We start from the raw sequence: 16,287 nt of genomic DNA on the forward strand, positions 1-16,287 counted from the left end.
CAATATATTATCAGCTATTTCTGATCAAGTATTAAAAGCAATGAGTTATCAAGTTATTTACAGATTTAAATGGATCAAGTGATGGAGATTCCAAAACTTTGAGCAATACTGACAGAATTAGCATCTTTACGATGATAATTTCTACTCCAGAGCTATGAAAATAAATACAATCACCGTGTAATATGGTAATGTTTTATTTTTGTCATTAATACTTAATACTGTGGCATGCAGTTACAAAGATATTTCAAAAGCTTTCAATGAATACACCATTTATATTTCATTACCATTATACCTACTTATCATAAACAACAGGGCAAGGACATTACTTTAACATTCCTTAAAAAACAATAAACTGAAATTTCTAATTTCAGTAGCAGGTATTGGTAACAATACATTTACTATTATTAGTACAATTCATAGGAGTGTTGGCTGTGGAAATCCATTTTTGTGGTTCCCACATACATTTCAGAAATAACTTCAAGCAACAGTGCTTTTTTCATGTGATATGATAGCCATTTGTGCACAAATATCTGAATGCTTCCAAATAATAATAATAATAATTTTTATTGTTTTCTTCATAAAGAGAGGAAAAAGAATCAACTGACCTCAATTCTGTGCAAAATTGCATTTCTACCTTATTGCTGATAAACTAAAGAAATTCAATATTTTTCAATTTCAAAGAAACCATAGACAAAAAAGAGGCATTTGAAAGATTTGTGTAATGACTATGCACCAGTGTGGACAATACAACCCTTGTCATGAGCAAAAACTTTGGAAATTAAGATGTCAGGACTTGTGCCTTTGCTTCTGGATTTTTGATCAATAACATACTGCTAAAAATATTGTAAATACGGCTTGTAATAAAAACCCAACAATTTGAAACAAGTTCTTATGTAAGTCTTCACAATTCTCAAGAAACAAGTAAATATTTCCTAAATCCACATATATAGTGGATGCACAAATGCTACATTTACTATTAACAGATTTTATTGCTTATATAATGACAGTGGTACATGCAAACATTAAATCTTATACCTGGTATAAAAGTAAAAATATGGCGAGACTTCACTTTTAAGTATTGTATTTCCTTTTACACATTTACATCTGTGGTAGTCCCTTAACCTCAAATCCTGCATTATCTTTACTTCAAATCCTGCATTATCATCAATGACACAGCATTCATAACTAACAAGGGAAGCACATGAAAAAATGTGACACATCTTTTATTTCTGCACCACACTGAATGATGATCTCAATGTAGCTGTATTGCGGCACTCATTACATACCCCCCCGGTTAAAATTCTGCATCTTGACGTGATGGGAAGAGCAGAATTTCCCCATGTTAAGAGTATCATCCCAATATTTTTCACTGACAACCGATTAGTTGATAAATTATACCTAACAAATCCTGAACAAATTTGATCATTGCATGCCACTTCCACCGGCAAGTTTTCAAACAAATAGTCCCAGGAGAAGTAATCACATTAATAACCTTTTTCGACTGTTGTAGCATGTACAATACCGAGCTTTTAAAATCATACCACACATTTTGCCTAATTGCATTCCCTGACTGTGTCAGTTTCCCCCTTGGGTACATGTACTCACTATCTAATTAGGAAATGACATCACCACTTGACATTTCAGTGGTATGATATCTCTCCAAGGTAATCCGTAAGTCATGCTACCTGTCAAAATGGGTTATTACTTTAAATTTTGCCTTCGTGGTGGTCATGTGATCACCAGTGAATTTATCTCGCTGTCTGTCTATCTGTTAAGTCTGTCTGCCAGATAACTTTTTAAAAATCATATTGTCCAGAATTATTCCATGTTATAAGGTGAAGTGATATATAATGATGAAATACTGTTTTAGCATATCTTTATGTGATAATTGGCAAAATCACCCACCCTTTAACCATTGGATAACTGGTATTCAACTGAGGTACTTAGTATGTTTTTAATCTAATGTTTTCTTTCACAACTGAGCATTCAAAATTAAGAATGTTTCATAATTTAACAAGGGATATGGAAACTATATATTTCCTATTTTAGCATGATAATTAGAAATAATGAGGAATGGCTTATATCCTATTCATTGCATTTTAAAGTATGTTTGCATTTTATATCATAGTGGTTGTGCGTATGTGATTGAGGGAAGTGCTGAAGCGGAAGGGGGGATAGAAATAATTTTATGAAATGGCTATCAAAGAAAAGGAGTTTAAAAAACATTTCAAAAAAATTTATTACATGCATATTAAGGAAAGGCCCAACTGCTTTTTTTCCCATTACAGCGCTTGAGTAATATCTATAGACAACAGCTACAATACTGGACATATACTTTTTATGTGGTTCATATATATATATATATATGATGCACAAAGAAATAAAAAAAGTTCAATTGTGTACGACTGGTTTGTTTTTATGTAAATGGTGTCAGAGTTGGGAGAAGGATAACACTTAAATCAATACTTCATGGAAGCTCACTTGAGAATTTCAATCTGTGAAAAACAGCCTAATTCTGTTTGAAGTTTTCACCTTGGTGCGTGATTCAAAACCCACAGAACATAACACACATTTACAACACAAGGTGAAATATCTGTTTGTACAAAACAAACACTCCCATCTTTTCTTCAGTTCGTGATTTTCTGGTGATCTGTATCAGCCGTTTAGTAGTTAAACTTTTTTACTGCCCATTCCAGGATGGGGCTTGTAAAAAACGCTTTAACTTCTCTGTACTAATCAGCATATGGCACAGATGATGGCATTCTATTTGCAACATTTTCCTGCTCATGAGGACACATTGGTGACAGACTGTTTTCTCTCAACCTGCTGTTTGGCACCTCCTGCATCTGCCTGTGCTGCCCTCTGTGCGCTACCTCTGCTGCCCCCAGGTGGGACACTGCTGTACGTCTGCTGCAGGCTAGCAGGGTGCATATATTGAGTTGATGGCAAACCTAGAGAGGAATAAAAAATTGTATATGTATACAATTTAATCTTTTTCTGGTTAACCTTGTTTTCTGAAAAAAAAAATTGTAGTAACAAATATGCATATATGCAAAGAGTTAATAACCCCGCAATTTCCTGAGTACATACCCATCCTACTTACCAGTTCCCCACGGCAACTGACGACTGCTCCCCACAACATCGCTCCACGATATCTGTGGTTGTACTGCGTCTGCTGCCTGGCTGGCATAAGTGCTTGAAGACAGGTCGGCTACCTGGTCAGCTGATACTGGCCGTGTCCAAACCTGTTTTGGGGGCCATGTATTGGTGGAGCGGGACTCCTATAATAAATATGTATTGATATATATCTGTTAAAATCATCTCAACACTGGCTTTATAATGAAAAGTATTGCCTATGGTGCCGTTGTAAATTTTCCAAGTATGCAGGTGTTCAAACTTGGGTGAATATTTGACTGGAAAATTGTCTGCGATATGTCACCAACTGATCAATTTACAGAGATCCTCCTTGTTTTCTTTTGATCTTACTTCTTCTCATCCTAAAAGTCTAACATCAACTCGTCTCAATGCAGCCAGAGGTCCCAAGGCCTAACTTACCATATGAAGGTCATCCACACTCCTGGGCCTGGCTTCAGCACCAACACCATGCAGCAATGGAGTCCCGTCAGAGAACTTGTGTTCACCACTGCTGTGTCTCCTCTTGTCATTGACGGCATTCATCAGATCTGTTCCCAGGGCCACCTGCTCCTCTATAGACGAGTCCTCATCACTGCTGTCATCCTGGGCACCAGACCAGCTGAAACCAGGGCAAAGGTCAAGGTCATGTAAAAGCCAAACAAAGGTCAGCGGTTTAATTAGGTCCATTATGCAGTCACTCGCAACAAATTCTATATAGGGCTATCATCCTTGCACCAAGGAGGCTTAAACTAGGTCAAATGTCACAAGTTAAATCAAGGTCAAATGAAGGGTCAAACTGGGGTCATCAGCCCTCCTTCAAATACAAGATATAAACACTATTAATTCAATAGTCATATTAAACCCTTATCTTTAAAACTGGCATTCTATGACTGTAAGTGCATTGAAAAAAGTAACACAGTTTTTGGTCCAGAAGCACCATCTCCTGGCTGTACCTACCTTGGTGGCCAGCTCCTATTCAGCTTGGCATCCCCTGCCCCCCACCCTGGTCCCAGGAGATACTGCCCATCTTGGCCTGCCTGGGACACCAGAGCCATGTACTGGCTGTACTCCAGCTCTGGCGTATAGGCAGCAGCATATCCCGGCAGATACATCTGCTGGTTGGCAGCCATCATGAGGTCACTGGGGTAGCTCCCCCTATGGTGCATGGCGGAAGGCCAGGTGTTGCCGCGGGAGGAGTCTAGAGGAAGGTCCAGGAACTGCAGACCAGCATCAGAGTGGCGATGAGGCCCTGGGTTGGTGTACTGGAACTCTGCTGAGCTGGATGTGGACATGTTCATAGTGGAAGGGGTAGTGCCAGAACTGCTTCCACCACCAGATGAGGGGTCCATCCCATCGTCCTCGTGACCTTCACCTTGGAGTGAGATTTCTGGGATAGATTGCATAGGTGGTTTGCGAATGCCTGACAGGAAATCGATAACGCTGTCCAGCACTTCTTGTGACACCGTGTGGCCATTAGGTGGAGGGACGCTCTGTGAACGTGACAGCTTTAGGCAGGCTGCAGCAGCCCCAGGTCCGTCTTCATTCGATGGAGTGGAAGCAGTTTCCAAACTGGAAGAAGTTTGCAAAGCAGGCAGTGGATGACTTTTAGGAATAGGTGTTGCTGAGCTTTGACTTGTTTTCTCAACAGGCAAGTTAACTGGTACCAAAGACATGTTCTGCAGCACAGAAGGTCCAGCTTTCTGATTGGCTGCACTCTTGGAATCATGGGAAGTGCCTGCTTTATCTTTGGTTTCACCAGCTGCCTTTTGAGCACCCTTATCCTCTGATTTCTCTTTTGACTGGCTGTCTTTTTGAGTGGTTAATTTTGATTGGTCTGCTGCTTTTAACTTGTCCAATGAACGTGGGGGTCTCTTTGGAACAGGCAGGATATCTTCCACATCTTTGATGGAAGAAAATTGGGAAAAAGTCTCCGTAACTGAGAAAAAGAACTGACACTGCAACCTTACGACTGCTACAAAGCATTGAGCAAGGAGCTGAAATAAAATGACAAACAAGTTTTGTAAAAATAACAATAATTTCAGCTTACGTATAAATTTAACAAAAGAAATTACACATTAGAAAGAGGACAATTTAAGCATGCTAACATCAGACCAAATCTGACTGGAGTTAGACAATATATGAAGTCATCGAAAGGTGGCTTTTACCTGTAAATTTTTGTCATGTGAAAACTTTAAGTAGGTTTGTGGTTAGTCTAAATATGAACATGGTATAGACTAGAATCTTATTTTAAGCACTGAATATCAAAATGTGATTCATTGGTAATATTTTCTGCTGTTTCTTTAACAGGTCAGTCCTAACTCTAAAGCAATGGGACTTGAATAATAATAATAATAATAATAATAATAATAATAATAATAATAATGAATGTCTAACAGTCTGATTTAGTGAAATACCTTTAAATTATCCTCGGACCGGTCATCTTTACTGGGCTCCAGCCTGTTGACCAGGCGCTGGATGAGTGTGTCCACTTCCTGTCTCACTTCATTGGTCACTGCCTGCGTGGCCATGTTCACATCCTCAAGTGCAGACTGAAACTGACCAGCAGTCTCGGAGTAGGCTGTCCCGTTAAACAATTCCAGCGCCTTTAAGGCAAGGAGAGATCCTGTCCCACTGAAGCGGCTCAAGGAGCCGATGAAATCCTTGGCATGAAGTCCAAAGTCCTGAACGTCGTACTGGAAAGTTTTCAGCGGGGTATGAAAGGTGGATCTGCTCTGAGTTGCAGTGTGTTTGGTGGGGGAAAACTTCTTCTTTAAGTTTTCCATTGCTGAAAAAAGCTGAATATCTTGCTGAAGTACTACTGTTGCCAATGGTAGCTCAAATCCTCGACTGATTTCTCAAACTGAAATGAAAAAAAAATTCAAAATGAAAAAGCTTTGCTAGTTTTTATAACTAACTGTTGCGGAACAAGAAATACTTTTTGACATCAGTCAAACATACATATACAACTAACAGGTCAACACAGACCAATTACTACTATGTGCTAGTAGTGTACAGAACTCAAGCTGGCATTCATTACTGTATGAAGAGTTGAGCTCACAGATAAAAATCGCATATGGTTTTACCAAAAAGTTCTTATCAATCCCTGCAGTTTATTTGGCATTCCACTTGGGCAATTTTTTTTTTCACAGAGCAAATGCTGACTACATGAAAAGATTTCTTTTGTATCATACAAAGTGATTGGATTTACCTGTCCCCATAGCTTTGCTACATACAGTGGATGACCAGACTAAAATATGAAACTGACCACACACATACACACACACACAAAGTCATCTCCAATATCAATGGAGATGTCTCTTATTAACCTCTCTCCTTCACTTCATTCATGTATACAAGCACCTATATACATACATGTGCATGCATGCACAAGATACATACAAGCTAACAAACAAATTTCTCAATGGGAAAAATCAATACAAGACACAAATCAAAACAACCTTAATACTAAATGATAGAAAAAAACCTGCCTTGGCCATGACTGCAATGGAACTTATCAATCAACCATTTGTTTCATAGACAATATAAAAGGCTGCTTACCTTTTTAATGATATTTGTCTTGCCAGAAATTTTAATTCTCCCTGCTGACAATTGTAGAGTAAGATATATCTTGAAGATACTACTTCTTCTGGGCCAATAAGAGATTGTAAAACAAGTCCACTCTAAGACCAACCTCCCAAAACCATCTTTCTGTCATTTGTTATCTGACTTTAGCAGCTTAAGGCCAAGTCCTTTTTTTCTCATGCTTTTTGTGAAACAAGATCCAGAGTTCTTGTCTTCCCCTATGCAACAACTAGCACCTCCTAATTAATATAGGAACACACACTTGACTTGGAAGGCTGTCCAACTTTAAAGCTATGGGAACAAACCATGCAATTGAATGCTTTACTCCACTCTGATTTTTCTAAAGAATACAACTGATGGGCGATATTATTTAAAGAGTTGAACTAGAACCTTAGCCATATCACATCCATCTCTCTCTCTCCTATTACAAAGACCTTTCATTACATCCAAAGACATTAAAGGAAAGATAAGGACTTGGTGACTTCATGTTTCAGTACTTAAGTACGCATTTCACTTTTGAACTTCATCAATTTCTGAGAAGCAAAATGGGATAATTTTCTTGGTATTCCTTTTCCATAATGGAAAGGTCAGACTGTTTAAATTCGAAAATAGCAATAACAACAAAAGTATATTATTGTGCGTTGTAATTCAATGACTTTTTAACAAATGTTTTCATCATGCTAAGGTAAAAATTTTATGTTAACTGGATAAAAGAGAACAAAAAGAATATATATATATATATATATATATATATATATATATATATATATATATATATATATATATATCATATAACAGACTGGTCCACATTTGTATTAAAGATGTGTAGTTGGTTTGAAGCAAATTCATACATACAATGAAGAAAGAGATTTTTTAACCTGCTAACACAAAACATTTTCACTACCCCACAGGCAATTTTGGGCACTGGCAACTCTGATTAAAGTCAAATATTCCTACAAATTATCTGAGGCAACAAAGCACATCAATTACTTTTTGATATCATAAATTTTGCACAAAGAAATAATTTTCGTGAATTGGAAAACACTCCGATTTCTCGTCTCTTGTGACAGCAGCAATACAGAGTAAAGGCAGACATAATGTGTTTTTCTAAGATAACCCAAGATGGAAGAAAACCACAAAATAACTTTCTGACCAACCACCCTTAAAAAAAAAAAAAAAAAAAAAAAAAAATTACTGTGCACTTGTACTTACCTTACCCTGAGTGAGTTTGTTAACTAAATATGTGCTATTTTTTGCCCACTATTATCGATTTCTATAGAAATGGGATAAAACATTCCATTGTAAGTATTTTGTCACACATTTGTAATACATTATCTGTCTTAAACTGTAATAAATAAAATAAGGATCTGTTTTTGGCTAAATAAATATATGCATACTTATTAATTAATACAAAAATTATCAAGAGAGAGAGAACAAGGCTTTCTTCCTAGTTCCAGAAATCATGCAAGCACATTTCATTTCAAACATCTAATAGTGACAAAATCAATAACAAGGCAGCAAAGCTGTCAAATGTACAGACAAAAAGCAGGAAATAACAAAATAGGCTACTGTCAATTCTGATACAAAAGTACATTATGTTAAACTGCAAATTCAACATCAAATTTTAATTATACTCAACAGGTAATACCAATGTAAGTAAAATGTGTACCAAGCATAAGGCTTCAGGCCCATGGAAGTTCAAGTTCACACTTTGAAAATGTAAAACTTCCAGAAAAAGAAGTCAATTAGACTGCTTTTCCAACGTCAGGCTGCATTTTAGTCCTGTATTTCTTTTTTGAAAGTTTTGCAATCATAAGTAACATGGTTTTCTCATAATGGTCATCATGGCAGCAGCACCCAAAATTGTGTTTTCTTCTATTCTGATGCAATATTACATAATGGTTTACAGCATAATGACAATCAATTTTTAATAAGAAAATATACCTATCATAGATTTTCAGAAAATGTGACTATCATGGGTCTTCAAGCCTGTGGAACTTCAAAGTCACACATTGAAAATGCCAATATGTGAAAAATTAAATTTTCACAAAAAAATGTTTAACTGGCAGATTGCATTGCCTACTGAAGCTATATTTTAGTCCCATGTTTCTTTCCTGTAAGTTTGAGAACAGTAAGTGACATGGTTTTTCTTAAATGGTTATCATAGTAGCAGTGCCCAAAAATAGTTTTTTTTTTTCAAATTTTGATGCAATATTACATAATGTTTAACAGCATAATGACCATCAATTTCTAATAATAAAATATTAGTATCATGGATATTCAGAAAATGTGACTAGCAAAGGTCTTCTGGCCCATGGAACTTCAAAGTCACAACTTGAAAATGCCAAAATGTAAACAAGACAGCACTGTTCTGAAATGTTTTTTTCCACATTTTTAACAATTTTTAACATAAAACAAAATTAACAGTTTACTGCCATTTATATATGATCAACTAAAAAAATTGATGAGATGGGAAAAAAATCAATAGAGCAGTGTTAAATGTCCAATTTCTTCCATTCTGAGATTCTGAACATAGTGAATGATTGAATCTGACAAACTGCAATGATATGAGTTTTTTTCCATTTTTGAAACTTTATTACACAATACACGATAACAAGTTTACCATCATTTTTACAAAATCAACCAACAATGTTGTAAAGATGCAGGAAATGTCAAACAAACACTTTTACGTATCTTATTAATTAAATAATGAAACTGTTAACATGCCTAAGAATTGAATCTGAGGAAATGTGAAAAAACAGCATAACTTCTAAAATAATGGCCCGATTATGCTGATTTTCAAACTCAACCTGAGTTTTAGTAAGATTAATCACTCCTGTGAGTTTCATGACAATTGGCCTATCTGTTTTTCTTATATTGTGTTAACAGTGTTGTATATATGCTGAAAAGTGAAAAAAACAGCATAACTACTAAAATAGTGGCCCTATCATGCCGATTTTCGAACTTGACCTGCATTTTAGTAAGATTAACCACTCCTGTGAGTTTCATGACAACTGGCCTATATGTTTTTCTTATATTGTATTAACAGTGTTGCATATATGCTGAAAAGTGAAAAAAAAAACAGCATAACTTCTACAATAATGCCTTGATCATGTTGATTTACGAACTTGACCTGCATTTTATGAATATTCATCAGCTCTGTAAATATAAAGCCAAAAAGTAAAACTGTCTTCCACTTATGGTGTTAACGATAAAAGTGCACAGCGACGGCAACATGGACTGCGACGACAGATGCAGGTGATGGCAATATGTACATAATAAAATATATGTATCGTGGATTTTCAGAAAATGTGACTAGCATGGGTCTTCAAGCCCGTGGAGGTTCTAAGTCACACCTTGAAAATGCCAATATGTGAAAAATTAAATTTTCACAAAAAACCGATTAACTGCCAGAAAGAATTACCAAACAGACTGCATTGCCTAATTAAACTGTATCTTAGTCCCATGTTTCTTTCCTGTAAGTTTGAGAACAGTAAGTGACATGGTTTTCCTTAAATGGTCATCATGGGAGCAGTGTCCAAAATAGGGGTTTCTTCAAATTTTGATGCAATATTACATAATGTTTAACAGCATAATGACCATCAATTTTTAATAATAAAATATTAGTATCATGGATATTCAGAAAATGTGACAAGCAAAGGTCTTCAGGCCCATGTAACTTCAAAGTCACACCTTGAAAATGCCAAAATGTAAACAAGACAGCACTGTCCTGAAATGTGTTTTTTTCCATTTTTAACAATTGTTTACATATAACAAAATTAACAGTTTACTGCCATTTTTATATGATCAACTAAGAAAATTGATGACATGGGAAAAATATCAATAGAACAGTGTTTAATGTCCAATTTCCTCCATTCCGAGTTTCTGAACATAGTGAATGAATTAATCTGACAAACTGCAATGATATGAGTTTTTTTCCATTTTTGAAACTCTATTATACAATACATGATAACAAGTTTACCATCATTTTTACATAATCAACTAACAAATGTTGTAAAGTTGCAGGAAATGTCAAACAAACACATTTACATATCTTATTAGTTAAATAATGAGACTGTTAACATGCCTAAGAATTGAATTTGAGGAAATGTGAAAAAACAGCATAACTTATAAAATAATGGCCCCATTATGCTGATTTTTGAACTTGACCTGCATTTTAGTAAGATTGATTACTAATGTGAGTTTCATGACAACAGGCCTATTGGTTTTCCTTGAAATGTGTTAACAATGTTGCATATATGCTAAAAAGTGAAAAAACAGCATAACTACTAAAATAGTGGCCCGATCATGCCGATTTTCGAACTTGACCTGCGTTTTAGTAAGATTGATTACTCCTGTGAGTTTAATGACAACAGGCCTATCGGTTTTCCTTAAAATGTGTTAACAGGGTTGCATATATGCTGAAAAGTGAAAAAACAGTATAACTTCTACAATAATGGCCCGATCATGCTGATTTTCGAACTTGACCTGTGTTTTATGAATATTCATCAGCTCTGTAAATATAAAGCCAAAAAGTAAAACTGCCCTCCACTTATCGTGTTAACAAGGAAAGTGCACGGCGCCGGCATCGGCATCGGCGACGGCATCGGCGACGGCATCGGCGACGACAGACGCAGGTGATGGCAATATGTACAGACACTTCTGTGTCTGTACATAAAAATTCATCTGAAATAAGTATTATTTTAATTTTTTTCAAATGAGCCCAAGCTCATAATCCTTCGCAAATGGAGCAATGATAGAATGCACATGAAACCATGAAGCTTTCTTGACTCTCTTGACATGCAAATCACACATTTTTTACAATAAAATTCCATATCATGTCTGAATTATAATTAGAACTAAAAGGTATAAATTACCTGGCACATATTGTTTTTACACAGCACTGTTCTTGGCTTTCCAGCATCAAGGCCAGTCATCTGAAAATACAAAACAAAACACAAACTTACTACTAGTTCACATTTCTTTTCTCTCTAATAATTATAAGATCAGGAGAAACTATTAAAATAAAATCCTGGAAAACCAATCAGCATGGCTATGAAAAATGTTCTCAGATTACCTTCCTTGTCATATATTTGGCAAGTAGCCATGACCTGCAATGAACCACTTCACGATACAGCTCACCGAGAGTGGAAACTCAGTTGCTTCCTAAAACACAAGGTGGGAAAAAACGCCTACTAGTGGGTTGACCCTTTGTGGGCAGGATTACAGGACTTACCACAAAACCAACTATAAATGTATAGCATTACGCATAGATGAGGGTGCAGCTGAGATTGGATCTTTTTTAAAAGATTTTGCAACTCTCCAAGTTACGCACGGAAATGCACTTATTGAGAGAATATAAAAAACCTTGCTAAAAGGCTCTCTCAGTGGCATTCACTCACTTATTTGCAGAAATTTACTTGCACTGGTTTGCTGGCAAATGTTGAATCTGTACGCTGATGTGGTTTCCTGCCATAACCGAATTTCTATTAATTTGTTTCCAATTAAACCACAAGGCATAAGAACACTGTCTAATCCATCGACCCATTATACTTTGTACATCATGTTATGGAAAAAAGTCTCTTCAACATGTACACATTTAATGCAGACATCTCCAAGGTGGAGAGGTCCTCAGGGAGCAAACCACACTGACAAAGTGACACTGATTAGAATTTATCTTGTTCACAAAAGGACCAACTAAGATCAACAATGAACAAATGACATCACAGAATTGCCAATCTGATTTTTGACAATCTATGGGCACATTCAGATTCACACATTGTACCAGCTGGGTCAGTCCAACTTTGTGAGGGATTCTTGCTAAAGTGCAATCATTGGAATCAGCTTAATCAGCACGTTAGTTGATTCACCCTAGCTCTCAAGGAGGCCTCACACAATTAAGCTGAATCCACTGACTGTACTTAAGCAAGAAACCCCTACACAGTTGGACCTACCCAGCAAGTATAATGTGTGAATCTGAATGTGGTCTTAGTTTCACCTGATCAGAAGTGTGCTTGGTTATGAGCACAGACATACTTTTTTCTCATTTCCCGTCATTTTTTCTTTCACTAATATTTTCCAAAACATGCAATTAATCCCATTATGAAAGAAAAGGTGAGTCACTGGTTCAGGCAATGTCAATATCAAAGAGCAGAAACTGCATGTTGATGTCTTGAATAGCTACGAAATTCTGACGCTTTTTTTTTTGCACATCAGTCAGCTTTTAAGCACTGAAGCTCGCTGAGTAAGTAGAACACCTGCACTACAGTCTATACATACATACATACATACATACATACATATATATATATACATATACCCAAGTATAAGAATACATCTGATTGGATATATTATAAGACACCTGACAGGATAAAGCTAGATTACGTAATGACATTATGCCTAGCAATAAAGGCTTCAGCACTATACCATCTCATTACATCAATTCACGTTTATTCACAAAAAAACACACACACACACACACAACAACGACTGCTGCAACTTCAACCAAGTTGACCATAATCAGCAGAGTCCTAGTAGGCCTTCTTAATCACAGCTTTTGAAAGAGGGATGATACTGATAAAAGTATAGGGTGCGGCTGTCTGTATGTATGTTTGTTCCTTTTTTTCAAATAGTGGATGAAAATGTGGTAGCAAGTGTGAAGCAAAGCAAAAAATAAACCTTGCAATAAATATAAACAAGGATGGTTAATCTTGTGCTGCATTAAGAAAAATATGCACTGTATTCATATCTTAGTGAGCACAGCCTACTATTACTGATTTCTAGACCCTTAACACCATAAATAGAAAACTGACCATAATTTCTGTCAAAAGACACATAACCTTTCCCTCCTTAAAAAAATTAATGAAAATAATGATACTTTTAGAGAAAACTGTGAGGACTTCTAAATAATAATAATAATAATAATTAATAGGTTGCATATTATTAATTAAATGATAAATAATAAAATTACTAAAAATGCTAGTAATTTCTTTATAAGCTAAGCACACAAATAAACCCGCCACATGCCTTAGAGCCAAATAAATATTAGAAGGCTCCTTTGTAAGGACAGTCTGAAAAACAAGCACATGATATATCATATTATTAATTCAATGGCAAGATGATCACACACCTATGCCCCCTGTTCTAAAGATGTTTTAATCTTGTGTTTGTTAATGTGTGGGGGACCGTTTTATCATCAACTTAACAAACAATCCTCCCATATCAATATGAGTGTCCTCATAAAGCAAATATACCTGGTACTGGTAGTAAACTGTATACACATAGAATTTAGAACATTTAGAGGTCCTCAAAGTTTTCTGGCCTTTCTAGGAAAAATCATTTCAATTCCATCATATTTCTCAATTCTAGTATTTTTTTTACATTATTTTATATTGTTTGGTATGAAGTTTACATATAGCTTGAATGAACTTTTATCTGTACTCTATGCACTTTGTAATTTTTCTTAAATTTCAAGTTTTATTTGACAATGGCACATGGAAAAAATCCATTTGACTTTCAAATGATTTTTCACATGTAAATGTAACATTAAAGACCAGTTTACATAGTGAATCACAATCCTGAAGCCTGCAAAAATGCTTGTGACATAAGACATCAGCCTCAGAACAGAATTACACGTGCATTATAACTGTAGTCATAATTTCCAGTTCAAAGCATTGCAAAAATTGTTTCAAACTTCTTTTCAGTTTGCAAACAAATGGACCAGTCTCTATATACAAGGTGCATGCTAGAGGTGTCATCAAGCAGATTATAAAATTTAGACTCCAGCAGAGATTTTTTAGAAATTGTCTGACAAAAAAAAAAAAAAAAAAAAAAACATGGCTAGAAATTGCTTTTAAGGGAACATTCAGATACACCCCATTTCCATAGATTTTTAGATCGATCTATCCCTGTGGGGAGTCTCACTAGATTACTGTCAGCTTGGCCGGCTTAAGCGTCTGTCCCGCCTACTAAAACCTGTAAGGGGGTAATTAACTATGGTGCCCGCTAGGCTGACTGCAATTTAGCGTGAACCCCCAGGGAGTTAGGTCGATCTAAAACTTAATCCTTATATCGATCTAAAGCTCTGGGAAAGCACCCATAGACTCACTACTAGTTGCAATTAGTTTAACTGAACGACATGCCTCTTTGAGCAGCTAGGGGGTAATAAACTTTTGTGTGTACTTGCCTTAATTATTCCCCATGATTGAGGAGGTGTGCAAGACATTTAACATGATTTCACTGATTGCACTTAGCAAAAATCCCCTGCAAAGTTGGACCAACCAAACTAGTGCGATGTGTCTATCAGAATGGGGTCTAACATTGTGTATGAGTTAAAAGCTATTAAATATTCAATATGTCTGTAAATCAGCTGTTACAGCTATGGGTTACTCTTTTTTTTTTCTCTTTTCATCCTGATCTGCCCTGAATTTTAGTTTGTTTAGAACAGCTTGTGCTTATATGGTATGTTAATTATATATCATTTTCAAATAATGACATAATTTCCCCTGTTTAATCATTAATTGCACTTATTTGCAAGATATATATTCCTTTGTTTATTGATTGGCATCAGCAAACTTATGTTACAGCAAACCCATAAATCAGCATGTCCCTTGGTCACAAATATTTATATCTGAAATTAAGGCTAAGATTAACCAATAATTATAACTTAAAAAAGATGTGAAGAGAGACAAGGAGCACTTACATCAATCAGAGATAAGCTTTAGTGTGACAAAAATGTATGAAAATTACACGCCTGTGGGATATCATCAATGTGCCAAACTGCCTATATATATTCACTTTGGACCAAAGGTTGGTCCAACCTACCTGATAGCCAAAGTATCTATTAATTTTTTATTAGTTTTGGAAGCTGCATTAAAGTATAATCAGAGGATAAAACATACGGTTGCAAATATTTACTATGCACTAAGAGGAAGAATTGCTGCCACTGTTCCAGTTGCTGCGCCCACGCCCACTGACTGACCTAAACAATGACTCAGACCCCGACTCTGGGAATTTTGACGAGAACTAGAAACACACAGAATTATCCAGTATCTCTGTAAAGTTTGGCATAAACAAAGACAAGCATCCCTTTACATCAAATGAAACACGTTAAAAACTTTGACAAACTATAGGGTGGCACCATTTCATTAATATATTTCAACTATTTATTTAAGCAGTGTAAGTGAAATGCTGTCTGCAATGAATGCAGTAGCCAGAAACTTCGATGTTATCCCCACCTATTTTTTTGCGTTTGATTAGGATTTTATTTCTCAAATTTGTCGTCATTCACATGTATCTTTGTATTGCATAGTAAAGAATGAACGCAAAACAAACAAACCCAAAGCACAAATGAGATTTATAAGTTTTAAGCAAATATTTATAAAATGTAAACTTACCATCTCATGTGCGTGCTCAGCAAACAACCGGAAGTGTACTCGCAGTACTCTCGATTCCAGAAATATGTGTTTTGATTCAATTGATTACAAATAAACATAAAAATATGCTTCTTTCAAAAGATAAATAGGCGATGTTTGACATTCAAAATAATTTATTAGTAAATAAGTAATTTTT

The 16,287-nt window shown here is 35.7% G+C and overlaps 1 protein-coding gene across 1 annotated transcript; it reads right to left on the minus strand.

Moving 5' to 3' along the window:
* Positions 1-178: 178 nt before the first annotated feature.
* LOC106151777 (uncharacterized) lies at positions 179-16,281 on the minus strand. Its single transcript, XM_013525186.2, has 7 exons — positions 16,113-16,281; positions 11,595-11,654; positions 5,550-5,995; positions 4,093-5,129; positions 3,556-3,754; positions 3,104-3,281; positions 179-2,951 (listed from the first exon to the last, which is right to left on the minus strand). The coding sequence occupies exons 3-7, from the start codon at positions 5,916-5,918 to the stop codon at positions 2,785-2,787; spliced, it is 1,950 nt and encodes a 649-aa protein (XP_013380640.2). The 5' UTR covers positions 5,919-5,995; positions 11,595-11,654; positions 16,113-16,281; the 3' UTR covers positions 179-2,784.
* Between the last annotated feature and the right edge of the window lie 6 nt (positions 16,282-16,287).

Source organism: Lingula anatina, chromosome 4, assembly GCF_051362555.1.
Source record: "Lingula anatina isolate TDL-2025a chromosome 4, LinAna3.0, whole genome shotgun sequence".
NCBI lineage: Eukaryota > Metazoa > Brachiopoda > Lingulata > Lingulida > Lingulidae > Lingula > Lingula anatina.